The sequence below is a fragment of the Symphodus melops genome (assembly GCF_947650265.1).
Source record: "Symphodus melops genome assembly, chromosome: 17".
In the NCBI taxonomy this organism is placed as follows: Eukaryota; Metazoa; Chordata; class Actinopteri; order Labriformes; family Labridae; genus Symphodus; species Symphodus melops.
The window spans coordinates 19125310-19152036 of NC_136707.1; the positions used below are offsets into that span (position 1 = coordinate 19125310).

At 40.6% G+C, this 26727-nt stretch overlaps 2 protein-coding genes and 1 long non-coding RNA gene across 10 annotated transcripts in view; 1 reads left to right on the forward strand and 2 right to left on the reverse strand.

Annotated features, from left to right (window-relative positions):
- The window catches only part of LOC306838522, a 123670-nt gene extending 110702 nt beyond the window's left edge, over positions 1-12968 (reverse strand). For 2 of the 3 annotated variants that reach the window (XR_013781095.1, XR_013781096.1), the window contains exon 1: positions 12848-12968. This is a non-coding gene — a long non-coding RNA (uncharacterized lncRNA). Of the gene's footprint in view, positions 1-12482; positions 12540-12847 lie in introns of those variants that run through there. The other variant, XR_013781097.1, reaches the window with a different exon arrangement.
- A 1365-nt stretch (positions 12969-14333) lies between these two features.
- Positions 14334-19078, forward strand: LOC306838375 (somatostatin receptor type 2-like). 2 transcript variants are annotated; one of them, XM_079366512.1, is made up of 3 exons: positions 14334-14468; positions 14676-14765; positions 16560-19078. In XM_079366512.1, the coding sequence occupies exon 3, from the start codon at positions 16601-16603 to the stop codon at positions 17711-17713; it is 1113 nt and encodes a 370-aa protein (XP_079222638.1). In that variant the 5' UTR covers positions 14334-14468; positions 14676-14765; positions 16560-16600; the 3' UTR covers positions 17714-19078. The 2 variants fall into 2 exon arrangements, with proteins under 2 accessions (XP_079222638.1, XP_079222639.1); XM_079366513.1 differs by lacking the exon at positions 14334-14468 and having other exon boundaries at positions 14667-14765.
- A 2484-nt stretch (positions 19079-21562) lies between these two features.
- The window catches only part of usp22 (ubiquitin specific peptidase 22), a gene marked incomplete at its 3' end in the record, with an annotated part of 30904 nt that continues 25739 nt past the window's right edge, over positions 21563-26727 (reverse strand). For 4 of the 5 annotated variants that reach the window (XM_079366059.1, XM_079366060.1, XM_079366056.1 and 1 more), the window contains 5 exons: positions 25465-25591; positions 24126-24217; positions 23609-23671; positions 23112-23261; positions 21563-23024 (listed from right to left, as the gene is read on the reverse strand). In XM_079366059.1, the coding sequence (XP_079222185.1) occupies positions 22982-23024; positions 23112-23261; positions 23609-23671; positions 24126-24217; positions 25465-25591 (475 nt within the window). Of the gene's footprint in view, positions 23025-23107; positions 23262-23608; positions 23672-24125; positions 24218-25464; positions 25592-26727 lie in introns of those variants that run through there. The other variant, XM_079366058.1, reaches the window with a different exon arrangement.

A 26727-nucleotide genomic window follows, 5' to 3' on the forward strand; every position in this document is an offset into this window, starting at 1 on the left:
AATCTCTTGTGTTTACAATGTCTTAAATGCGGGTCACTGGAATATATGAAACAACTCTTCACAGACACAGCAGAATGGATTAATTGGTTCCCACAAGTTTTACTTTTCCAGTCCTGTTAAAATCAAAAAGCTGTTGAAAATGTGGTTTGACATACAGTATAAATACACGTTTAATTATTCACAAGAGGACCAATTATGGTCTGCTGTCTGCTCTTTATAGGACTCAAATTGAGCCGCATGTCATGGTCAACAGTTAAATGGTATCCTTCATTAACAATATAGGCCTATTGTGTGACCTGTGAGCTCATTCTCTGTCTGAGAAGACTACTTTAAAGTTCTGTTTTATTTCTACTAGCACGCCGGTTCAACGACAGGTGATTTTGTTGTATTTGGTAATCGAGAGGTCCATGTTGTGCAGATGGCTCTGCATTCTGTTTACACCTCTCCTCGAGTACACTGCTGCAACCAGATCTGCTTCCCCTGCCCCAGTCTGAATGCTAATATATTAGGTCTAGCACAGTCTCCATCACACACCAATACAGATGGCCCTTCAAAAAAAAAAAAAAAAAAAGACGAACGGAAAAATCCACTGAAGTTTCAAACAACCTTTTCAGCTCTAGTGTGTTGCTTGTTTGCAATTCCTACTCGTTTCAAGTAAAGTTAATGATATGTTACGTCAGTAATTTATGTCTGAGGGAGTTAGGGTTCATGTTCTTTTCTCGAGTCTGGCAATCTGCACATCACCATGTTGGTTTTCTGGAAACAAAAGTGAATATATTTGGACAAGAGGATGGAGCTGGAAAGGTGTGAGGGCTTTGAAAATGCCAAGTTATGAATGTTCAACAGTCTGTGCCTGAGGCTAATTTGTTAAATGACGAATTGGTTCGTTAACTATTGTGTTTCCCACGGAATAAGATTCAATGTGTGGTGGTTAACTATTGGACGTACAGAAAACGTGAGCAACGAAAAAGCTTGAAAACTGTTCCTTAACACAAATGGCATTTTCATTACACTTTACTGTTATATCTGTAGACAACAACTCTGACTTTGATAGTCGAGCAGCTATAAATGTATCAACTAATGGAGCTTACACGCCAGGTGTGTTAAGAACAGAACATATAGGTCAAATAATGTTAAAATGTGCATTCAGAAAATGCCATAAAGACACCAATTAGCTGAGGTGACACCTTGCAGACAGCTAGCAGCATCTGTCAATCAAAGCAGCCACAAACTAACGAAGACAACTTTTAAGACTTAATTTTATTTGACCGAGTGGGTACTGAAAATATTAAAACCCCAATAAAATAGACAAATCATTTATTGTGAGCAAAACTTTTTTTTCCATATCAAGCTACAAACAAGATTAATTCAGCTTTAATGTTTTTTAAGTTGTTGTTTTTTTTTAAGTTTTTCCTGAAGAAGCTTCTTACTAAGTGATATTTGTGACTTGTAAGGAAGCAAATGACGATTTTTGGTCTTAAAGCACTACATGACAAATACAGGGTAAATGACTCCACAGGATCAAAAACAAACTATGCTTTCAAATTGCAGTCTAAATTTTCAGCCCATATTGAGCAATGTGGGGATGGACTTTTTTTTTTTTTTTTTGCCAGACCCTTGATGAAAGAAAACAAACTCATGACATTGCTGAACTTTCAGCAGGTGTCAGGAAAAAAGGTTCTATTCTGTGAAGTAATTAAACCATACGAGTAGGAGTTCCTGCTGATGCATTGGAAGGATGGACGACAAAAATTGTGCAGCATTTCCACTTACCAAATCCTCTGCAGTCTTCAAGCACAAATGGGGGTTTTATAGTCTAACTTATGTTTGGAAGTGTCGAAGGTGCAGGGCACACAATGAGATGTTTGGCCTCAGTGGAACTGAAAATCTAAAATGACAAAGAAAGTGTCACCAGTGAACGCAGAAGCTTTGTTTATACTGCAATGAGTGTTGTTTCTAAGATTATAACTCCTGAGAGGGGGGATTTTGCCAGACACTGCGTGGTCGGTCACAGACGTCCAAGCAAGGTGGTCCATACCAGTGACAGCTCATTCAAGCAGAGCCCACCTGAGAAATTGGTGCCGACCCCTGCCTCCCTCCGTGAGCAACATTATCTATCATCACCAAGCTCTGAAAAGAAGAGTGAAAACCAATTTCGTTTTCATGGGATTATAGAGCAGCACACAAGGCAGCCATGAGCTCCATTAATCAGCTGTGCTCTCACAGCAGTCATAATGGAAAACTTGTGTCTGTCAGTGTTCTCTGGAGAGAGACAATTTCACCTATAGATTGCAGATGAAAAGATATATTTGATAATGGATGTCTACCTGGAAATTATTATTCATTTGTTGAGGAGTGTCTTGTTCAAAAGTGTTTTCTATCTGGATATCACATGATGAGAGGGTCCTGTGTTTCATCCTCTCTGATGCATCACACCTGGGGTATTGAATACCTCCATGAAAGTATTAAGCCTTTTCTTTGGATATAGTCGATTTTGGGAGGGGGGGGGGGGTACTTAAAACACAAATTAACCCGAAACCTTTAATCCAACTGCAAAGATAAGGATCCCTTCACGTGCAAAGCCTTGGTTGGTGATATTCATTCCATAGTGCTATGGAGACTGGTGTTGTCACTACGGATGAGTACTCAGGTAGGCCTACTTGATGTTGACGTTAAACCCAAGTAACGTTTCGTTACTCGAGCATCCACCTGTGAGCTGCAATAGTTCAAGTCATTTACCTTTACATGTGCAACTGAGCTTTCGGGGTTTGCCTAACTGAATATACTTAGCAACAAAATAATAAACAGTACACAGAGGTGTAACTTCTGCTGCCACGGCTGCAGCTTTATTCTTAACATACACGCAATGAGCAGTCAGCCGGATTACAGAACGTGCAACCGCTTTATCTAGATGTTTAACCAATGAGCTTAAAGCAAAGGGAGAAACCATCAGAGACTGACAACAGGAGCTCTCACTTCACAGAATTCGTTAACCCTGCTAGCACTTGTCGATGTGATGATACCAGAGTGAAGAAGATTAGCCGTATGTCCAGTCAAGCTACTAATGAAATAATTGACTGCAGATATGCTCACTGTACGTTTTGTATAAGGAGAAGGCCTTCGAGCCGGAGCATAAGCCATCATCACGACTAACTATAGATACGAGAGCGGAATGTGTCTCAGCAAAGTCATGTTATCATCACTTCTAAGTTCATTGAGAGCCGTTTACAGAAACATCAGTAAAGATGAGCGACACACCGCTGGAAACAATGCATACCACCAGCATAACGCTGTTTTTGTAACGAGTTTGCAGTGATTTACAGAAACCCATTCTTTTTCTCATTTAAGCTTTGACTATGATGTACTCGTGACACACACGCCATTCATTTAGCACATGTGTGTGTCTGGGTACAGCTGCCGCTCATGCTGCATAGAACAAACACAAAAAAAAACACAAGCGTTGAGGTGATATATAGCTTCAGTTTTGGGTTCGAACACTCTTCTCTCTTGCAGAGTTTGTTTGCCTAAGTTTGCAGCTACAGACTATAATGGGCTGTTCTGTGTAAGACATAACCAGCTTAAGACAGGAGCTTTAGTGATGTAATGTATCTCGTCTTAAAGGGAAAACAGAACACATGGACAATAGTGCATTAACATTTGATGCTTAAACAGAGAGACGATATATGAAATGTACTCCTCCTTACTAAAAAGATTAGTCTTTCTGTATCATAAGAAATCATCATCAGCTCAATGATGATTTCCATTAGTTCACGCCTCTAAACATTTGTGTTTACACAGTGCTTAAAAACGGATTGCTCAGCCCTCTCTTTAACCAGGCATTAATCTTTGAAAGGGCATGAGAGTAGGCCAGTGTCACATCTGTGACAATTTAGCTGATAGAAGTCTCTCTGCAGGCTGGCATGAAAAGCAGCTGAGAGCCTTTTGAAAGTCTTTAAAATGTTCCAAGGAGAAAAGAAAAATGTGTTTACAGGGGAAATGGTTTGATGGACCAACATGCTGTGCTCTCTGTTGTCGCTAACCCTGAAGACAAAGTGCAATGGAGACATGCAACGAGATGCTAACTAATACATAAAGGTTGTGAGAGGGCTGCCAAGCATACTGACACTGATCCTACACTCTCAAAATAGTACTGAGTATTCAAAGGCCTAATTTACATGTTAATTAGTGTGTTCTACTGGAAATAAAACATGTGTACATACCTAAAAGGAAAAACACAACATGCCGCATGAAACATGAAATATGGAGTCCACAAGGCTCCAAAGAGCACATGCGTAAACATTGATTTACAGTCCCTTTCAAGCCTTATATGTTAACTTACTCATAAAATACATATCTGAATGCGTTGAGACTAAATGTGAACAGAAAGGTAGTGCCAGTGATATTTTGTTTAAAGCAAAAGGAATAGAAAATTTAAAAAAGTTTTAGACTTAAGCCGAGAGCTCAGGGAAGTGTTATAGAGCGATCTGCAGCGGCACAATCAATCTCACTTAAAAGCCTCGAAATGAGCAGCTCCCCAGCTCTGCTGCACACACAACAACGAAAGTGAGCGCTGACTGATTTGCATTCCAAAGAACTGGCTGCAACACAGCTCTCTGAGCTACAGCTGTCAAAATCACACGCTCCTCACTGCTTGTTGTTATTAGGGAGTAAACTTGTCAACATTTCAGATACGTTGACACCGTTCCACAAAGGGCCGGGCAATTAGAGGAATTTCAATTACAACATCAGTTTACTTTAATGATGATAAGATAATAAAGATCAACTTATCCGAGTTGTTGGTAATTGTGGCAACAATACCAGAGTGTAATACTAACAGTAGAATTAGAAAATGTAGCTGTGAAACACGTGGAGGTTTTAGCATTAAATCAAGGTTTGGCAGAGTTCAAGTCCCCCCTCCCTGTACACATCTACACTACTATGAGGTTGTTTAGCTGAGTAAAAGATGCTATGTAAATCAAGGCTTACATCGTATCATGGCTGATATAGCGCTTTCACATTTGCACAAAACTCATAAGGGTGAGCTTGTGTGAACAGGTGCTGACTGCAAACTTCACCTGGACTTTTCCTGCCAGAACTTTTGTAAATTTTCCATGTGAAGTCAGGGCTACAGATCTTCTAAAGTCTGGGGTGCAGCTGTGAGACTGCAGGTTCACTTTCAATGTCCAGCTTCAATCTGTATCTTTTTGATGTTTGAGTCAGAAAATCCCTCTCTCACACAGGTAGTATCTGGCAAAAGGAAAGTGTCTTTTCTATATGTGGAAAATACTGTCAATCTCCCCCTCTCTGGTTATGTTTCGTTGAATCAATGACACCACAGGAAACATTCATTTCGCTAATTAGCTACTGAGCAGCTATCACGGCACAGAATACCCAGGGGAATAATTTAGTGCTTCCTCTGGCACTCCGACTGCTGCAGTATCATCTCAGTTTTACCTACAAGTTTAATTATGAACTCATCTTTAATGCAGCGCAATCAAAAACGTTAAGCCATTTAAAACTGATCTTCCGCTTCTGTTTTTACACCTCCTGATTGCATCAATTTAAAGTAATATCAACAATAGCTGAAGCGTACAGTACAAATCAGAAATGGCCTTCAAATCATTTTAGGGTACTTGAAAAAAAAAAAAAAAAAACTATGATGGAGCTGTATTTATATGAGAGGTATGTCTTTGTATCTGCTCGTACCTGGTCAGAATGCAGAAATGTTCCAAAGGCTTCTGCAAAATGTTTTGTGTTTGTTTTGACAAATACAAATCTTTTAATTTTCTATTGCACAATAGTTATGATTGGCTGTAATATGAGCGTAGACTTGATTTGTCCCAGTTTGATTACCACCTGCTGATTTACATAGGAAGATGTTACAAATTTAAACAGTTCATTGTCTCGTCTGAGGTTCATGGCAGTTAAGGGATGCGTCCTCAATACGCCAGAGTCATCGGCATAACTCCTTTTCTCTGCAGGAATTCAGGCATGTGCAAATAAACAGCAACTTTCATAACCCAAGTCAAATACCACTTTGTGTTAAAATGACAACCACAACAACAACGCTTCAAATTTATTTGCAACTATTTGGCAACAAAGAGAATTCCAAAATCATCAACTAGAAAGCATGATTTTAGCAGAGACATAATAATGAGTCATCCCACAAGCTGCATCTGCCATCAGATAATCCTGTGTGCTCAGTTGTCACAGGGAAGACTCAGTTGTCAGGCTGTGCCTGAAGAAGAACTTAGGGTGAGGAAATGTTCAAAGATGGGCTAAAACTACCTGAGTGAAGGCAGGACTTATTGTTTAGAGTGTTTCTTCTCAACCTCTTAGTTGAACAAAAGGCTCTTCATGTCACACCGAGGATAGTTTTGTGGTGGACAGTGAAGCTTCAGTGTTTAGCCAGCTCTGAATCGTTCAAGAAACCATTCTGCAATCTCCATTTTTCAAAACGATCTTCATCCTCGTTCTACCACATTTCTGGTTGTGGAGCTTACTAGAAAATGACCTATAGGTCAGGTAAGTTGTATCTGTATCAGTTTGCTTAAACAAACAGTATGAAAGATCCGCTGCTATGGGTCTCTAAATCAAAACAATAACAAAAGTTTAAGTTGAGCCTTGTAGGGTATCATTGGAGTCATTCACTCTACTATTTAGTCGGTATTTCATCTTAGATTTTGGTCATTTGATAAAAATGTGAAGAACAACAACAAGGCAGACAGAGTGCTAAAATATAGAGAAATATTTCATTTGAGATATAAAAAGGTATGTAAGGATTGTTTCAGGAGCAGGTTGGAAAAGCAGAGTTATGAGGATAAAATTCTTTTCACACAAGACTACAATGAGACACATTTATTAGTCCTTGCCTCAGAAAGGTAACAGTGAGCGGACAGGTCAACATTGGCTAGAATTATAAAGACATTGTCTCCTAGGAGCGAGTGCTAGCCTCAGCAGTCTTTATCACAGCAGCCAGACTCATTTTATGTAAATAAACAGGAATGTGTAAAGAGAACACACAGAACAGATTGTCAGTGGGCTGGGGCGAGTGACAGAGACTGTGTTTCTTGATAAGAGTAGCAATGACAGAGAGGCAGAATTGTTAGATGTCGTTTATGTGCCAGTACTACTGGAGTTAAACTTAATATCTTATCAAGTCATACTGTTTGAATTAAAACTGCAAAATTCACCCAGCAACAAGTTCAGTTTAAGTATGTGGATACTTGTTATCGATACCAACAAAAGGCAACACAAGCCTGAGGCACTTAGGGTCAGAACTTCTGCTTACTCTCAAATGTACAAACTTGGTATGGAAACGACCCAATGGTCATCACCGAAAGAATACAATCGCAAATACAAGCAGCCGAAATGAGTGACCTCCGGAGGTTGGCTGAGCTCAGACTTAAAGATAAGGTGAGGAGCTCAGACAGTCTGGGGGAGCTCAGAGTAGAGCCGCCACTCCTTCCCATCGTAAGGAGCCAGTTTACGTGTTACAGGCATTTGAGTAGGGACAGCAGTAGCTCAATCCGTAGGGACTTGGGTTGGACTGAAAAAAAAAAAAAAAAAAGGGAAATTGGAGAGGTGCCAGACCACCTCTAAAGCACTGCCGAAGTGCCTTTGAGCAAGACACCAAATCCCTACCAGCTCAGGGGGCACTTCCAGCAGGGGCAGCCACCACACTCTTGACATCTCTCCATTAATGTACGTCCACAGATCCTGCTTATGCATGTGTGTGATTGAGGCCTGTCTCAAAATTAACAGAGTGTGAACCACAATTTCCCCCTCAGGGATTAATAAAGTACTTCAATAAAAAAAAAACTAAATTAGGATACATCGCAGACACCTCCCTTTGTCTACTCCAGGCCCAGAACTCACCAGAGGGATTATCCATCTGGCCTGGGAATGCCCTATGAGGAGCTGGACAACAGTGAGGAGAGGGAAATCCTGTTGCCTGTCCTAAGAGGGAGCAAGGGAGGGGGGGAACAGAAATGTTGCCAATGTGTTTGCGCAATTTAATCAGTACTCTCTGTATTTCTAAAACAAGTGAGGTTCTGTATTATTTTTAAAGTTGAAGAACTCTCAACAGATCATTGTGTCATTCTTAATCAAGTGGTATGTTGGCACTTTTGTTCTCCCTTCGTTTAGTACATAACTGGGCTTGACTTAAATTACTGCAGTCTTGTGTAACACTTCTTCTATACATCCTTTGCTTTAATAATGGAAAGTCTTTTATTTCTTTGAATTGTTTTCTCTTTTTCTGTTTCTATTTTGTTTGGAAACACCTGGATTTCATCATGTTTCATCAGCAAAGAAAGACTGAACATTAAAGACACCTCGAGGGTCGGTTTTACTGCACAACTGTTGTACTGATGCAACTGAGTGTACATGTCAATGTAGGTAAACAACATTCAGACGTCAATAAAAAGCATTTTAAGATGAACAGAGCCCGTCTCTTCTTTTTATATGAAAGGCCCGTTTAAGGCTCTTACACTTTTAGTTATTCTGGTCAATGGGGCAAAAAAAGAAAGGTTAGGATCAACAGAATATCATTAAGTTACTATTGTGAATACTGAATTACCATTTCCACTGTTACATTTTCACTTGCATGCATCTGAGAGTGAGTACTGCACATGCAGGGAGGCTACACAACACCAGTAAGAGCTTCAAATCCAAGCAATGCACAGAGGTAATGCACACAGGGTGTAAAGTAGTCAATTTCTGTCATCAACAGATAACTCATCAATTTCATCAACAAGAAATATCCTAATTAGCAATAACAACATCCTCAGCAACAACACTGTCAGTTGCATCAGTATCATTAATTGCACAGGTGTCCATAAGATTTTGGTCTTAAGCGCTGGTCTTATGTCAGAAAAGGACACACTGCAGAGGTTTGAATGTGCATGCAGGGAGGCCTGCCAGCAAGGACATGTAGTAGTCAGTGCTCCGATGATATTTTAAGAGTCTGTACAAAAAGCTGAGTTGTATGCTCTGACAGGTACAGGCTTTCATCTTCCTGATACTGAGCAGAGCATCCAAAACTTTAAATGTTAACTGGTTGTCAATCATGACATCAGGCAGACATTGTTTGCATACATTTGGTTGGTCCATTGATTTGATGTTGCATAGAAGCTTGGCGGCTGACTGGCTGGGGTGACGAAAAGCTGAAGGTCGTGTTCTCTCCTTCATTCCACTGAGTGTATGCTGAGGTCATATTCTCTCATCATCTGTGATGTTGGCTTGTTTGTGTGTTTTTGGGAGATTGATCAGAAGAAAATTGCAATTTAAAAAGGTGCCATCTTCAACTTTGAAAGATTAATTATGTCGTAACATTTTCTTATTACTTTAAACTAAGCATGTACAAACTGTCATGTCTGCTATTTACAGTCTTGAGAAGATCAAACCTACACAGTTTTTTTTGTCTTTTCTTATATTGGTAGCACCAGTATGTAGATAATCTTCATAGGTTTATAAAGTATGTCATGAAGTAGATGGAAGGAGCACTAATCAATAACCCCAGGGATATACATCATCTTCAGAGGAAGAAAAGCCTATTCATTTAAGGTAGCATGCAACAGACACAATAAAATGAACAAAATCTAAGCGTTTATTAAATACTTAGAAAAAAAAACCCTTGACTTTCACATATCTAATTCATATTCATCGCATAATGACTCTAAAATGTAGAACAATTTTGCTTAGAAGCCACTGAAGCACATAATACCTTTGTTCTGTGATAACATATTGCAGCAATACCTTTTAGCACCCCTGGTAGATGGCTTTCTCTCATAGCAGAGTCATTGCATAAATGCCTAAAGCATCAGCAATATTAAAGCGAATATTTGGCCCCAGCCTCCAGCTACTAACTGTTAGTCAATTTACCAAGGCAGGATGTATAATCAATGCTTTCAATTCCAGGCCTGGACCAGAGAGGTGCGCCCTCATGCCTCCGTAATTAGAAAGTAAATAAAGACCTGAGCTTCGGGCTCTGCTCCTGCATTTTATCACCACTATCAGATGAATTAACACAGAACTAATCAACCCAGGGAGCCATCAAGACTTCACTCCGTACATCATTCAGTGCCAATATGTGCTGGCATGCTTGCACATGCTGCACTCTGGGAGGAAACTGGTAATAATCACCAATACCGAATTATCCTTTGGTTTGTGATATAGATAAGTCCAACATCTCATGAAGTGAAATGAGAACACAACTTTAATTTAAATGTCAATGTCCAAATGCCACAGCAACTTTTTTAGATTAGTTGAGATTACTTGTTTTGTATTCACACAAAATCACTTTAATGTTCATTGATTGTTCCGTGTGACCTTTCCACCTGCTCTCGCAAACCGTCGACACACAAAGCCAAGTGAAACCATCCCTGACAGACATCTTTTTGCGCAACGTCGCTCTCTCTCTGAGAGCAAGATATGTTCAAGACAACCCAGTCATTGGGTTACCTGAATGCAACCATGACCATGTACCGACAAAGGCAAAATGCAGTCAACATACACGATGGGGATGCATCTTATTTTAAAACAGTCTTAAATTACAAGGGTGTATGAAGCACATAGTGTTTTTTCATATAGCAGATAATTGTTATTAACACTTTTACCTGCATGATTTCCTCTTAAACAGCTGTAACGTCCATGTGCACCTCATCCTAAAACATCCTAGAAAAATTGAATTTTATGCTTGGCTCAAGAACGTGCAGATTCAACATTTGTGTGATTTACAGAAATGTACAATATCGTTTCCCTCTGCCGACTGTGTTGGTCAATCATCCAGCCCTTATTTTGTTGCATTTGGGCAAGAGTAATGCAAAGTAAATTATCTCTCTTGTTTTGAAACAACTCAAAGAAACAAGCATCTGCTGACAATATCAAAGTTCCTGCAGGTACTCTGATGCCCCTGTACTGCTAATGGAATGAGCGGCTTTGCTGGGGAACAAAAGTTGGGCTTTGATGCAACTAACCTTTTATACACCACTTCTGAAATAGAAACAGAGTCATGGGTGTCCTCTTTGCTGGAACCCTGAAGAAAAGCATGCTGATCTTCACATTAGCCGTGCGGGGGAATTAATGAGTTTTCCATCATATTCTATCACTTGAAGCAGTTTAACAAGGATCTACAGGTCAGGCATAAATAGAAGCTGCTTGTTAAAATACTTCACACTTCAAACGCAGCCTGACCTTCTGCCTGCTCATTTTAATAAAGACTTTTCTCTCCTCCTCACTACCATCCTCATCCTTTCTATCAGGAGTGACACAGGCTTCTTAGAGAGACGGAAAACTTTGCTTCCAAATTTGGAAACTTCAGCACTCCTGCAGAGATTCTGACTTGTGAGAGGGACCTTTTTTGTCTTCTACCAAAGAGTTTGCAGTGACAGCTAAGTAGCTGATTCTACAGCTGAGGCATTCAGCTGAATTTTTCTGACATTTAGTCATCAGATATCGTGAAGAAGTCACTGCAACTTGCATGAACTGGCACACAGAGGATCAACGAAAATGTCAAACAGAAATGCAAACAAGCAATCGTCAAGATCGTCAGCGATCAGGTCAAATGGTAATCCCATCAATATGACACATATTTATCCTCCATATGACACGTCTATAATACTGTGACTTATTGATTATCTGATTGCCACATGGAGGACAACCTTTCACACTTAAAAAAAAAAAAAAAAAAAAAAAAAAGTTCTCACCTTGAAGACTTGCTCATGCACCTTTATTGATCAAGCTAATAAGCTACTGCTAGGTAACGAACACTAATTTGCTTAGAAATCAATACTAGCCACGAGGATCTGTCTAACGGATGTAACCAAGTCAATAGTGTTTCCTCACAGGCAGCATTTTTTCCATATGATGATGACACAATTACATAAATTAAATGCAATAGAAGATGAAAAACTGTATTAAACGTCACTTTCTTTGTCTCTTTAAATGGATCGTATTTTGCATGAAGTCTTCTGTAAGAAATCAACAGGAAGATTAGGCAGGCCTCAACAGGCAGACCTATAAACTCAGCGCATCCATCCGAGTGCAGCTTTGCAGACCGTTGAACACCCCAAACAAGTGTCATCATACTGACTGATGCCTCCAGCATTTTCTTTGAGCCACTATTCAGGCGCAAAGAAGACATTTTTAAAGCTTTTTCTTTTTTTCCCCCCCCTTTACTTTTTGCAGATGCCACGAGATGTAGCCAAGAGTTTTTAAAAAAGCCTACAGTAAAGAAAAACACATTAAAACTCTGAAAAGTGTGAATACAACCAACTGAGTAAAGGTTGCCAATCAAGCAAACTCCACACACTCACAGCAGATTCCAAATGTAACTTAGTAGGCTATATTCCTCCTTTAAATGAAGGATAAAAAATCTTCTTTTCCTCTCCTCTACACTTTGTGGGCAATTAAACTGCAATTACACACCAATATTAAATTAAAATGTTATGCCAGTTTGAAAACACTGATAGTGATCTTACCTGTTAGATTAGACTGCACTAACACCAGGACTCAAGGATGCATCTCCGTACCGTAACCTGTTGAAAAAAAATATGGACAGGACAATTAGAGGCGCCATGGAAATATGAACAGAGCACTATGGTGGGCTAAGATGTTGTAAGTAGCAGGTGTATAAGGTTTATAACACACTTGCTTGAGAAAAAAGACACTCAATTACCTGTGAAATACACACAGAGACAACACAAGCACAATTAGGCTACGTCATGTTGTATAATGTAAATTTGTATGTCAGGTTTCAGGTTGAAAAAACAAAGAGGAGGACCCAAGTGGAGAAAAAACAAAAGATGTACAGTATTTAAACAAAAAGACAAAGGAACAAACTTACTCAAATAATAAATCCAAACTATCCAAAAGAGCCACGAGGAGAAAAAAACAAGGTAATCCACAGGAGCAGGGAGACAAATGACAGACCACACCAACAGACTACAAAAGACAATGAACCAAACACAGAGGGTAAGAAAGACTAAGACTAAATAGGCATAGGGAAATCAGACAGGTGAGACTAATGAGACAGGTGAAGACAATCAGGGTAATCAAGACAGGAGGGAAACACAGAGAGGCAGGAAACAAGACAACACTGAGGGCCAGAACTACAAAATAAAACAGGAAGCACTTAAGACTGAAACTAAGAAACACAGAAGAGAAGACAGGCAACACTAGGGAACAAATTAAACAGAACTCGAAACTCTGACAGAAAACATAAACAAAACTAAACCATGACATTGTAAACAACAAGAACAAACACTAAATAGGAACTAAAACTTTGTATTTTATGGACAGTTTAGTTGTTAGCCAAAATGACACTGCTGCAGCACTGCACAAGTTGCCAACTTTACACTTCAGTTGCATTTTTTGTGGAAAGCCAGCGACTAGCTGCGAGCTAAGTAGTAGCCTGAGCCGCTAAACTCAATAGTCTACTTATGGTAGTTTACTTCCAACATGCTAACTTAAAGTTTTAATGCAGCTCGTTTAGATAGTCTTATCTTCACTGTCCACTGTCTCTTCCTTGTTATCCTCCATTCCCGTTGACATAATGTCTAGCTACCACTTTGGCAATTTGGCATTTTAATTGCTGGAATTGGCAGAGATAAACGCACACAACAGTCCGCTTACCTTCGCTCAGCTAACAAAAGAGGTCCATTAGCTGATAAACTTTTAAACAGTAGAACACACACAAAGTTATTGTATTTCACCTGAGCCTACAAAGACTATTAATTAGAGTCAGGTGTGTAAACATGACACGAAATTGGAATCTCAGAAGCATTATCAATAGAGTCCCTATAATGTCATAACATAGGCCTATGTTAGGCTTCCTTTAAATGTAGTCTATTTCTGTTAGAAAATGTAAGAAGTAATTCTGTGCTGAGAACAGTTTTCTTATCACAGCATAAGAAAACAACTGGATAAGGACGACAACAATGCTTTAATATGCTTAACTTTTAAAAATGTTTAGGCTAGTCCTATACATAGCAGTGTAGGCTAGATTTTGAATTTCAATATTTAGATGTAAAATAATAAAGCTCTTATAGCAGGCTAGGCCTATCTCTTTTGATTACTTTGTGTTTTGTTGTTCTGGTTTCATTAATTAGGCTACAGAACATTTATAGTTATTTTTATCACAGACCCCCCTAACAAGACCCCTTACATTTTGTCAAGGACTTAATTAAAAGTTATAGTGAACCCTTACTGAGGTTCCTGATGTTTTTACTGTGTTTCTATTTTTTTTTTTAACAGCCTCTAGTTTAAATGGATTTCTTTTCATGCTTGTGCATTCTTGATTTCCACTTCAGCAAAAATTTGCGAAGAGAGCAGCAGCCTACAGCTTTAACTCAGTGCGTCAGTGAGTTTGGTCGTGATTAAATCGATGCCGAGCTCCATCTATGGTGTATTGGATATCTGCATGCCTCGGACAGATAGACAAGGAGCAGCCTTTCTGTCGTTTAGAGGTGAGTCTCTTCAGCACCTCCTCGACTCCGTTCCTGTGCGCCCTTTAACATCTCTGCTCTCCTCGGCTGGGTAGGTCAGTCGCTGCGCGCAGTGCAGAGTCGTGCCGACAAGCGAGTGGAGATTGAGTTGGACTTAATCGTCCCACCTTTTAGGTCCGTTTTCTTCTTTTCAGTCGTGCTGACATCATTTATTTTTTCATTGCGCAGAGGTTTCCTCTTCGATGCTGGTGAGAAAAAAAAACTTGAGGAATATGTGAAGATGAAGAAGGTTATGCCATGGACAGATGCTTTCACAAGGTATGCCTTCATTTGTTTGTAAAGAGAGAGATTAAATCTAGCTGCAGGTAAAATCGATGATTAACAGAGAGCCGGTAAAGGCTGTTGTGATTTCTCCATTCAAACGAAGTTGAACAAGATTTGTCAAAAATGAACATGAGCGGCATTTTCATTAGTATTCACTCCAATGTAAACGGAGATGTCTCCTTCATTATGTCGTTTTATTTTAAATGGTAAAATAATGTTCCTGAAATAGAAATAATTTCGACTCTGCATTTAACACTTAAATCTGTGAAGATTGTATTTTTTTTTCTTTCTTTTTTTTCAGGAATTTACTGACTTGACCTTATGCTCATTTAAACCCCCATGGGATACATTGACATGATTAACGATCAACATGTTTAGAAAACCTAAATGCTTTTCATCAGTTTAAAGTCAAACAATCTTGTAAAATACAATCTAAAAACTTAAAGTGAAAACTTACTGAAACCATATTCCTTCTGTTGCAATAATAAAAGATCAAAATGACTCACTTTCTTAAAGTGCCGGTCTGGGTTGGTTTCATAAAGACAAAATAGGCTACCTGTTGCACAGTGAGCAAAACATATCAGCAATTTTAAAGTTTGAAAAGGAATATGTTTTTCTATTGACAAAATACTACCAGAAGTAAGATAAGACAAGTGTTAACCTCAGCAACAGAACGACTGGATGCTTTATGAGAGATTTATTATCTTTCTGCAGCAATATTGTATTCTAATGTGTTTATTTATGTAGAGCTGTTTCTCCCAACAGGTTGCCAACTGTTACATTATACAATATACCATATGGACTTAATCAGATGACGCTCATTTATGGAAAAAGAGCCTATGTCTTTTATTGATTTTGCCACCTGTTTACCCACAAAAAAAAGGACTCCAGGCAGTGTCCACCATCTCCTGGTGCCATGGTGAAAATGAGACCTAAACATCTCACGTTATTGGCACCAAACTTAGTTGTCAGACCATGTAATGGCAATGACAAGCACTTCAATCTGACTGTGGCACGGCTATTGGCAGTACAGTGATTCCCCCTCATTCAATTACTTAGGCTGGGACTAATTTACATCCATGCCCACCCCCTAATAAATTGAAAAAAACGTGTCAGTGGAGAATGCAGAACAGCAGATCATTTAACGCCATGTGAAGGGCAAGCGATTCCTCCAGGGAGAGCTTTTGACTGGAGGGTATGCGGAGTGATTTCCCTTGGTAGCTATGCCTAACCAAATAAACATGCAAGGAAAAATCTGGCCTCCAGCAGAGAGCAGTGCCTGTGGTGCTCTTCAGTACACACGCCCATCAATCAAGCCTGGTCTCAAGACGGAGGATTTAGATCTATAAAATCCCCTCAGGTAAGACATGGCCTCAGGAGTGATTAGAAAAAGGACTTCTCCTTTTTTTAAGCATTACTCGCTAACTGAAATCGTTAAAGATTACCTTCCGTTTGCAGATTTAAAACGTCACAGAGATTGGTGTATTGTTTCTCATCAGTCACCCCACAGTGGAGCCACTCGTCACATTCAGATCGATGGCTTCAACAGACTAACATCCGTCAGCAAAAGGTCTTTATGGAGGAAGGAAGAGAGACTGCACTCAATAACTGATGATAATGATAAATATAGATCACATTTTTCCTCTTTTGGAAAGCACAAGATCAATATCAAAACCTTTATCAAGTGGGATGGTTATTTTCTTCCTTGTAAGTGTCAGGGTTGAAGAAATCCTCAATAATAAAAACTGCATTTTTAAAACAAGTATTGATGTTTCTTTTAATGTGCAGGTGAGATGTCATAATCCTTAAGAGACAGACAGAGAGGCATCATGGACTCCTGGATCTTCCCATCATCTCCTCCGAACCTCTCGGAGCACCTCATGTACGACAGCTTCATGCAGGGCAACGAGTCCGACCTTCTCGGGAATTACACAGACCACACTTTTAACCGAACCAGCACCGTGGTCATCACCTGCCTGTACTTCCTGGTGTGCGCCGTGGGGCTGTGCGGAAATGCCCTCGTTATCTACGTCATCCTGCGCTACGCCAAAATGAAGACGGTCACCAACATCTACATCCTCAATCTGGCCGTGGCTGACGTGCTTTTCATGCTGGGCCTGCCGTTCATCGCCATCCAGTTGGCGCTGGTCCACTGGCCGTTTGGCCCGGTGCTCTGCAGGGTGGTGATGACCGTCGACTCCCTAAACCAGTTCACATCCATCTTCTGCCTGATGGTGATGAGCATAGACCGCTATCTGGCTGTGGTGCATCCCATTAAGTCCACCAAATGGCGCAAGCCTCGCATGGCAAAGACGATTAACTTAACAGTGTGGGGTGTGTCGCTAATGGTCAACCTTCCCATCGTAATTTACAGCGGCCTTATCACAAAGCACGACGGCTGCTTCTGCACCATTGTGTGGCCAGAGCCTCAAGAGGCCTACTACACGGCTTTCATGTTCTACACCTTCATCCTGGGCTTCTTCCTACCCCTCATGGTCATCTGCCTCTGCTACCTCTTCATCATCATCAAGGTGAAGTCCTCTGGCATCCGCGTCGGCTCCTCAAAAAGGAAGCGCTCAGAGAGAAAGGTGACCCGCATGGTGTCCATCGTGGTGGCGGTGTTCGTCTTCTGCTGGCTGCCATTCTACGTCTTCAACGTGACCTCGGTGACTGGAACCATCAGCACCACTCCCATCCTGAGGAGCACCTTTGCGTTTGTGGTGGTTCTAGGGTACGCCAACAGCTGCGCGAACCCCATCCTCTATGCCTTCCTGTCGGAGAACTTCAAGAAGAGTTTCCAGAACGTGTTATGTCTTAAGAAGGTGGGAGGGCTGGATGAGGTGGAGCGCAGTGATAGCCGACAGGACAAGTCTCGCATGATAAATGACCCCACGGAAACTCAGAGCACTCTGCTGAATGGGGACCTGCAGACCAGTATCTGAGTGGAAAATGCTCGGAATCACTTACATACAGATCCCTGTGACACTAATATTAATCCGCTGTTAACATCTCTTAGGTGACATTACAGAAGGAGAGGATGAGATTAAACACTGGACACAGATGTCACAAAGGAACATGTCCCTTATTGAATGTAAAAAAAAGCCTAACAATAAATGGAACAAAATGTTTGATGGGACTGTTCCTCTATCTTTCTTCGATGTACATTTGGATTCATGGCTGTAAAACAAAACTATAAAGAAACATAACCAGTAGCTCAAACTGCGTGCTCGATGCCGTAAATGAAAAAGAAATCAGTTTGTTCTCTGTGTATTGACTCCGAGGTGAGGTAGAGCTGACACTAACGCCTACTCACAAATGGTCCCCTTGGTGACATGATTTTCCCCGGCAGAGCCAGGATTATATACATAGATTACGGCAGAGGGTTTGTGCCAAGTTTCTCCAGGCGTTGGTTGTGACAAATAACAACTGCCTTGCAAGTAGAAAAACCTTACGACAAAAACAAAACATTATCATTCCTCAGATTTTTCTTTTCTCTTTTACCAAGGGTTTTTCCTCTGGGGATGGTTTAACTTTAACTAACCAAAAGGCTGCTTTACAACATTTCTTTTAATAACAATCATACTTGTGACATTTTTATAAGTTTTTTTTTTTTTTACACATTCATAGCAAGCCGGTGCCATTAATTATTGTGTTCAGTCCAACAGTCTGATTTAATGTCTGACCAGTTTTACATGTGATGCATATGTATGGGATGTAAATAACAGTGTTAAACCAGCGCCCTGAGTTCAATACATCTACATGCATAATTTACATAGCATCAATAGCACTGGCTCAGTCAGGAAGCAGGGCCAGCTTTTAACCAAAGTGCTGCTATAATATAGAGGAACATAAATATTATGTTGTAAAGTAATGTCCCTGTATGGAACAGTGTTTTATCATGGCTTGGATTATGTGTGTGTATATAATGTACTAATGTTGTTGTTATTGTTTGCAGTTGTTAATGCTTTAAAAAAAAAATCCAGATTGCATGGATCTAAATTATTCAATATGAATGGTGAGTGGTGGCACATCTTCATGTTTTTATGGCATCTGAGAGCATAAAAACATGCTCAGCTAACATTTGGTGAATGATTATTTTAGTACAATTTCCTCATTTCCTATCTCTCAGGTCACAGGCAACCTGCTGATTGACCTATTTGGATACATTTACAAGCAGCAGATGGGACATATCCAAAAAGTAGTGATTAAATATGGATTTAAATGACTTTATTTCAAGCATCTTGTCTGTTTATTGTAGTTTTACTTTTTTTATTACAGAAAACACAACGATTTTTAACATCCCCGGTCTTTTTAGTTACTTCTGTTCACCTACTTCTTTTTATAAGGGGCTTAGATTTTCCAAGCTCACTTTGAACGCTATCGCTGACCTCCTCTTATCTGACCCAAAGCATATACTGTCCATGAGGAGGCCACATTTCAAGTGTCTGTGGGTGTCTTAGTGATGTGAATTTGTGAAGGGCTAGAACACTTCGGTGTTCCTTTATCGTCATCATCACCAACACCATCGTGCTGCTCTAGGAGTACAAACTGTGCCCCCCCCCCCCCCCCCCCCCCCCCACCCCCCCGCACCACAGCCTGCTGACAGATTATGATTTATGTGCAATGAATCTTGAGCATGTTCTATTGATTTAAAAGTCCCCAAGTGACGGTTTCTCGCAAAACTGTCACTATTGATATTTAAGTGTTTATACTAAAGTCAACACATGCAAACCACTCACACGCCTTCTGTGTGTTTAACTTTCTCTTGATTTTCAGACTTAATACAGAGAAGTGCACATACACACACACACACGTATTGTAAACCACCAGCCATGACTAATCACATTCCATCTCTGATCTCTATCCCTGCCATATTGTAGAATTTGTAAGGTGGTCTTATTTCCACTGAAAGACACAGTGCACCTTTTTTTGTAGCTTATATTTCCATAGCAACAGTGACTGAGGCTTTTGGTCCCATGGTTACATTCATTAGCATAATAACAACAGAGGGATGACTCTGGACATGAATAATGAATGCAGACATTGCTTAGATGACTGAACACATCAAGCTTCTCAGTTACATAAAAACCTGGTTTACGTGTAAAGTTTGTGTTAAAAATGTGAAATAAATGTAAAATAAAACAAATTGCATCATGTGTCATAACTCAGACTATAGAAACTTGGTTTGTACATGATCCTCCTACTGTTGTGTAGAGTTATAAAAAAGTACTTTTTTTAACGATGCTTTTTATTTGAAACATTTAGATCCATTCTGCAGATTTACTGGTCCTATGTGTGTTATATATATTTTTTTTAAATTAGATATTCTCAAAGGTTAATGTCTCATCAGCTTTTGAATACATGAACCCAGCTGTTAAAAGTTCTGTTTCTTCTGTAGAAAGTTGGCATTGTGTTCTTCCAGTTTCTTCTCTGTTCAGTTGTGTGTTAGAAACATGAAATTTGATGGATCAAACAAAGTTTGTGTAAAGTTGTGTTCATAGTAAATAAAGTATCAAGTGACGTACAGCCTTGTTTTCTGCTGGTGCAATTATTGGGGTACACCCCTCTTTAAAAAAAAAAAATAGAGATACCTTTTATTAATATGCAAGGCCAAATTACTTAGCGAAAAGGTTTGTTCAATGATTGAAATTGTGTTGCATGTAAAAATACTACTAAACTTCAACATCTGTATATAAAAACAATATTTATATATTTCTACATTTTTTTAATTGAAGCCATCAGTAGTTTTAGCATTCTTTTCTGGATAATATTCTACATAACAGTATTGCTTACATTTCTAGATACAAGTTTGGTGTCACTTTAACAGCGTTCATGAGCTACTTGGTTTGACCACAAGGTGGCGCCAAAATCCAATTTATAACGAGAGCCAACGTCAACGACTGACGTACTGCAGATCTTATCCTATAGATTTTACAGAGAACAGTGCATGTTTGTGTTTAACTCTCCATTTACCATTTGAAAATTCATAAAACACTCTTTAAATCATAAGGCCATTCTTCTCTACCTGATAGTCTTATAGCAGTGTAAACCGAGAGTAGCAGAGGGCTGTTTAAGATGACTGCATATTTAATACCAGGAAATATCCTCGCATAATGAAGTGGGAAAGGAAGAATTACACAAAGACAACACATACACCTTCAGTTTTGTTCTGAGTTTAATCACTGAAACTGATAATGAAGCTCTCCTTCTTTCACGTTTCAGCTGCGTCCCTGAATGTCCTCGGGTGGCCTTAACTGCTCCATGATACATGAAAACCAAAGTGCGAACAATTCAAAAGTCTTTGATTTGACTGGTCAAGACACCCGCCGTTCCCGTCCAGCTGAGATTATGCAGCAGACCAAAGGATATGCATGTTTGTTTTCAATTACAGAGCAGCTTAACAACCAGGGGGTTGTGGGTTTTTCTTTTTTTTTTAAATGTGTCATTACTTTGTGAAAGGTTAGAGCCCTCGTCGTATACATGACTCCATTTTTTTGTTTATTCCGTCTTTTTCTTATACATACACAATCAGTGATATTCAAACAAAACAGACCACAACACCCTGACGTGTATGTGCGTTATCTGAAGTCTGACTTGACAGCATACTGATTGAATAGAGCACTGGGTTTACTGCACTGCAGAGGCGAGACACACCACGAACCACACCAGTCTGCACCAGCCACACGGTTGCCATGGAGAAGATTAACACTGATGGATTCAGAGCCGGGCTGTGGTCGCACAGTGCCCATACACGTGCAATGTCTCTTAGCCTCTTTAGATATTTCACATGATTCTTTTTTTTTCCCACACAAGAACAAAAATCCTGATGGGTAACAGGCCTTGAGGCATTACTGAGGGTAAATTTTTCACATTTTATAAGATCATGAGAGCCCAGACGCATGCAGTGATGTTACAGTAGGCTTTTTTCTCTTCTTTTTTTTTTTTTTTGCACAGAGCATCCAAGGTGTTCAATGAGGAGAGACCACAGCATTCTCACATACAATAGGACCTCGTATGGAGTTCACGTGTTGGGAGTCTTCTCTTCAGAATGTCGTACGAAAACCCAAAGCTCACATTCAACGTACAATTCATAAACAGCAAAAGGTGAGCCAATTTAATCACCACCATCATTATACCAACAATTCCACAAGAATGAAAGTATAATACGCCCAAAAACATTTCCAGTACCAGGACAGCGAGGGACATGACTGTACTGAAAAGAAGAAAAAGACACTGAAAAGAACAGTATACAAAATTCAATGAGTTAAAAAAAAAAAAAAGAAAGAAAAAAAGATATTCCCTGCCCTCAACCAGACTTAAAAATAAAAACAATCAACACAGTAAATAATGGAACATGAGCACACTCAGGTCCAAATCTGCTTAGTTTCCATGGCAGCACTTCCCCAGCAACTGGCAAAGGCAGCGCCTCGAAGCTCTCCCATGTTTTCTTTGCTCTTAAAAAATAGATGTATACTAGATTCATACAGTATCTCATAACTAAAGTCACAAATGATAAGAATCATAATCATACCTTTAAAAATGTTCTTGCAAAGTTCATATAATACGTTGATTTTATTTTTATTCTTTTATTTTATTTTTGCATTCAGTCCCGTATGCATATGACAACAAACTGTCCTCCATGATGTCTAAGTTAAATGCTTGGTCAGTTGAAACAAGAGCACCATGGGAGAGAAATGGAGGATGTGTGTGTAAGGTGGGGGGAGGGGGGGTCAGAATACTGTAAGAAAACAATCCAGATGTGCCCGATCAACACGACAGCCAGTCAGGCTCAGACTCTGCCCCTGCAGCGGGATGGGGAAGGGAGAGAGAAAGAGAGAGAGTGAAGGGTAAGGGTGTGTGTGTGTGTGTGTGTGTGTGTGTGTGTGTGTGGGGGGGGGGGGGGGGGGGGGGGGCCTCTTCACCTCTTCCCGAGCCTGGAACCAACGACTACCTCCTCCTCCTCTCCATTTGTCAAGTAGATGCCAAGAAGTAGCTCAGTGCTTGATTTTTTTTTCTTTTGTAAGGTTGCATGATTTTACACGTCTTTTTTTTTTTTTTTTTCTATTTCAGTTTTGTCCTCCACAGCTGGAGGAGCAGACTGGTAGTCAAAGAGTTTCAGGTAGGTTTGTGTGTTTTTGTGTCTCATCCTGTCCCCAGTCCCTGGACTCTCATTAGAAGCAGTGGTTCTTCATGGTCAGTGGTCGCAAGGACTACTCGTACTCAAGGAACTGTTTATGGTAGAATAAGAGATACCTGAAGGGGGGGAGAAAGGAGAGAAACATGACATACTGTCCTGTCTTGGACATACGAGTCCTGCTAATGTCCCGTTTCTGTTCTTACCCTTCACTATCAAGTACGTCCTTAATGCTGGCCTTGGTGATAATGGCGTCATCACATTTGAACCACTGGTCTTTGTGCTGGCGGATGAAGCTGGTGTAGTGGCCACTCTCTAACGTGCCTTGGTGGTTGACCACGGCAAACAAGGAATACCTTAAAAGAAAAAGATGTGGATCTTTAATGTCTGCTTTCATTCTTCTGTACCAATTATAGAAGCACCTTTCATCTCGACTATTGGCTCCACTACAGGCAGCCTGTCAACAGTATTAAGACAGTAAATTCCCTGTAAACAACTTGGAAAATGAAAGCTATTGTAACTGCCATGGCTGAAGAAAACTAAGCAGCTTTTAATAGGTTTCAAATTGATTTCATTTGGAGGAGTCACAGCCCGGCGCTTCAGGTCATTAGAGTGTGCTGCTGTGCTGGAGTAGTCATTTCTACTATCAATTCAGAGCTGCTATGAGGTTAATAAATCATTTGGACTATTCCAAGGTACTCACTTATTGTCGTTGTTTAATACATCAACCGTCTGTTGATACTGCCCGTTCATTCTGCTCTCTTTACTGTGGACGAAGGGGAATAAACAGTGGGGTTAGCTTTGATAATACTGCAGGCTAAAAAAGTGCCACAGTGATCCATAAATCCACTAGGTGGCAGAGTTATCCTATCTATGAACTCTGATCTATGCCCTGCCTGTTCCTCTAATGAGCTTGTCGTCTGAATGGATGCTACAGTCAGGGGTGGGGCCTGCAGCAGCATGCGCCTCTGACACTAGTAAATATTTATAGGGCACATTCTGCAACGCTGTTTTGGCCAAGATACAAACGTGTTAGACTTCTGTTAGAACACCGAATCATAGGCTTTTATATAGTATGTAGATGTACAAACATTTATATGTACCAACATCTGTTTAAAAAAGCTTTTCTTTTTATTAAACTGAAGTTTATTATGTGAAAACTGAAAGGACAAGATTCACTGTGCATATTCAGGAAAGGTGGCTGCTTGCTGCACATTTACCTGGATGCCATGAAGGGCGTCATGTCCAACTCTAGAGGGAAGGAAACATATGTAGTGATCTTCCTCCGCAGTTTAGCAGAGTGCTCAAACCGCTGGGGACGGCCAGAGAGGGGGATGAGACAGGAGAGAGAGGGGGAAGGGGCGAGAAAGAGAGAGAGAAAGTGGGGGGAGGGGAGAAATAACAGGAGTCATCATCACAACATACTAAATACAAACAGTAAAAACATACATAAGTGTGTTTCCCAGCTCGGCCGTCACACATTACAACGTTCATATGAAGACAAGAACAGGCCGGGATTGATCTGCTCGACGGACGTTCCTATGAATATCATAAATACACAAAGGCCTGTGATACTGGAAGGATAAATAAATCATGGACAGCGAGAGTCCCTCAAATCATAGGTGTCCTGGGACATGTTGTGAAAGAGGCTATGGGGGGGGGGGGGGGGGGGGGGAGAGGAGGAGGGTAATGCACCAACAACTGTGTTGAGTTTCGAACACACACCTACACACAGCCGGTGAAGCAGACAGCCAAGTCACTGCTAAATGTGACGAACGTCTGCAGCAGGATGTGAGGCCGCATACACACACACACGCATCCAAATAAACAACTAGATTGTGCAATCATGCACACAATGACGACAAAAGGGTAAATAAAGGAATATCTCTAATTGTTTTTAATGTAGCTACTATGTGAGGCCACTTTATTAGCTCATATGTAATGTTCAGTTAACACACCTACTGCTATGAGCTGATTATTCTGCCATCAGTATGCAACTACTGCATTATAGGATAGAGCATACCAAGTTTATAATAAACAGGTTTTCATACTAATAGAATACATTCTTCATTAAAACATCTGCAATCCATATATACGATGATTTAGAACACCATCATTATCAGGATCCCTACAGCAAGATGGACATATGATTTCTTTTGTCTCTTTTTAAAAAAAATGTCTTTAATGGACGCCTTCTCTAACCTTGTAAGTTACCCAATAAGAAAAATCTGTCTGCCTTCAGCATGAGCATCCAAACACACACACATCACCAAACATGACTTGTTTATTTGTTTATGTCATTTCTAAATGTTGTTGTTTTAAGTATCTCTAATCCCAGGCCTGTCGGACGTTACTGTGAACATGCATTGTTTGTCTTTAGTGTCATTCGGTTTTATCAATGAAAACAACACGATGCTGTGTGATGTGACACAGCCCTGTTTTTGGACTGATGAGCACACGGTGAGTGGCGTGACTGATAACGAGACCGAGTTCCCTTAAATCAGCAAACTGTCAGACGCTGACGGATAATTGGCAGCACGCCGTCGGCGGCTGACTCACTTTGAGATGGAAACATGCTACGATGGGGAGCTTCTTCATTGTCAGCTGTTTGGTGGACTCCTGGTAACTATGGCAACCGCCGCACTTGATTTTGGCACTGCTTCCTAGATGCTCGGGCCGCGTAAACCTGCAGAGAGAAGAGGGGAGGGAATAACAGATGAAGAGAGGGTGTGTAAGGAGAGAACATGTGGGAAATAAGAGAGAGAAGGGGAATATACAACGCTGGGTATTGTTATAACAGGATGACATCACTGCGTAACAGATTAGGCCTTTTGCACCCTGCACACGTTAATCCTGTCCACCCTCTGTGGAATAAAGTCAATCTATAAATATAGAAGGGAAATGTGCTTCAAGTCTGCCTGCAGTGTTTTGGTGCAAAACCTCTGACTGTTCGTCAGCCCACCCAGCCCACAGCCCTGCTGGTATTGCCAATGTCTCCATCACCACGGCAACAGTACCAACCAGTTCTGTTCCTTTAAGAGACTTGCTGCAGCAACTCGGGGTGTGTGAGGAGCTGCAGTACAAAAAAGAAGAAGGAAAAAAAAAAAAAGTCTGAAGGAAAGGAGGTGAGAGAAGGAGAGGGGGAGGATGAGTCGAATGCGAGAGGCAGGGAGTGAGGGCATGGGGGGGGGATTAGGTGGAGATGGAGGGGGTGTGGGGGCCGATGAAATAAGATAAGGAGAGAGGGGGGAAAGAAATTGAAAGAATGAAGCGTCAGTAGAGGAGATACGAGAGGTCACACCTGCTCTGCCAACCCGGTGATGCTTGAAGATTAAAAACAGGGATAACGGGGATGTTGTGCCCGAGCAGACAACACATGTGAGCCCACAAACAAGTGGACGGATGTACCAGATTTATTTCTCAACCTGTGGAGAAGATCGATAACGAAGAATTTGAGCAGGTGGAAGGAAAATAAGGCCAACATGAAGAAAATAATGAAACCCCTGCAGTGCATTCCTTTCTTTTCAAATGTTGTCACAATGACTCATTTTGAATCAATGATTTTAGCACAAACGGTGTTATCAGGACAGAGGACCAGATATCTTCGGCCCCGTGTCTGCTAACCAATGGGGTGGCAGCGTCTATTTTTTACAAAAGCCAACGCAGCTCAGCGTCTTCAGTGCCCCGCTGCCAAAGCACACCCCCCCCCCCCCCGGAGTCAGCCGTGTTCTGTCCCTGTGCTCTCATCTATTGGAACACTGATGTACTCATCAATGTCACTTCTCCCACTATGACCAGTAACAATCAAGAAGGGGAGGCTTC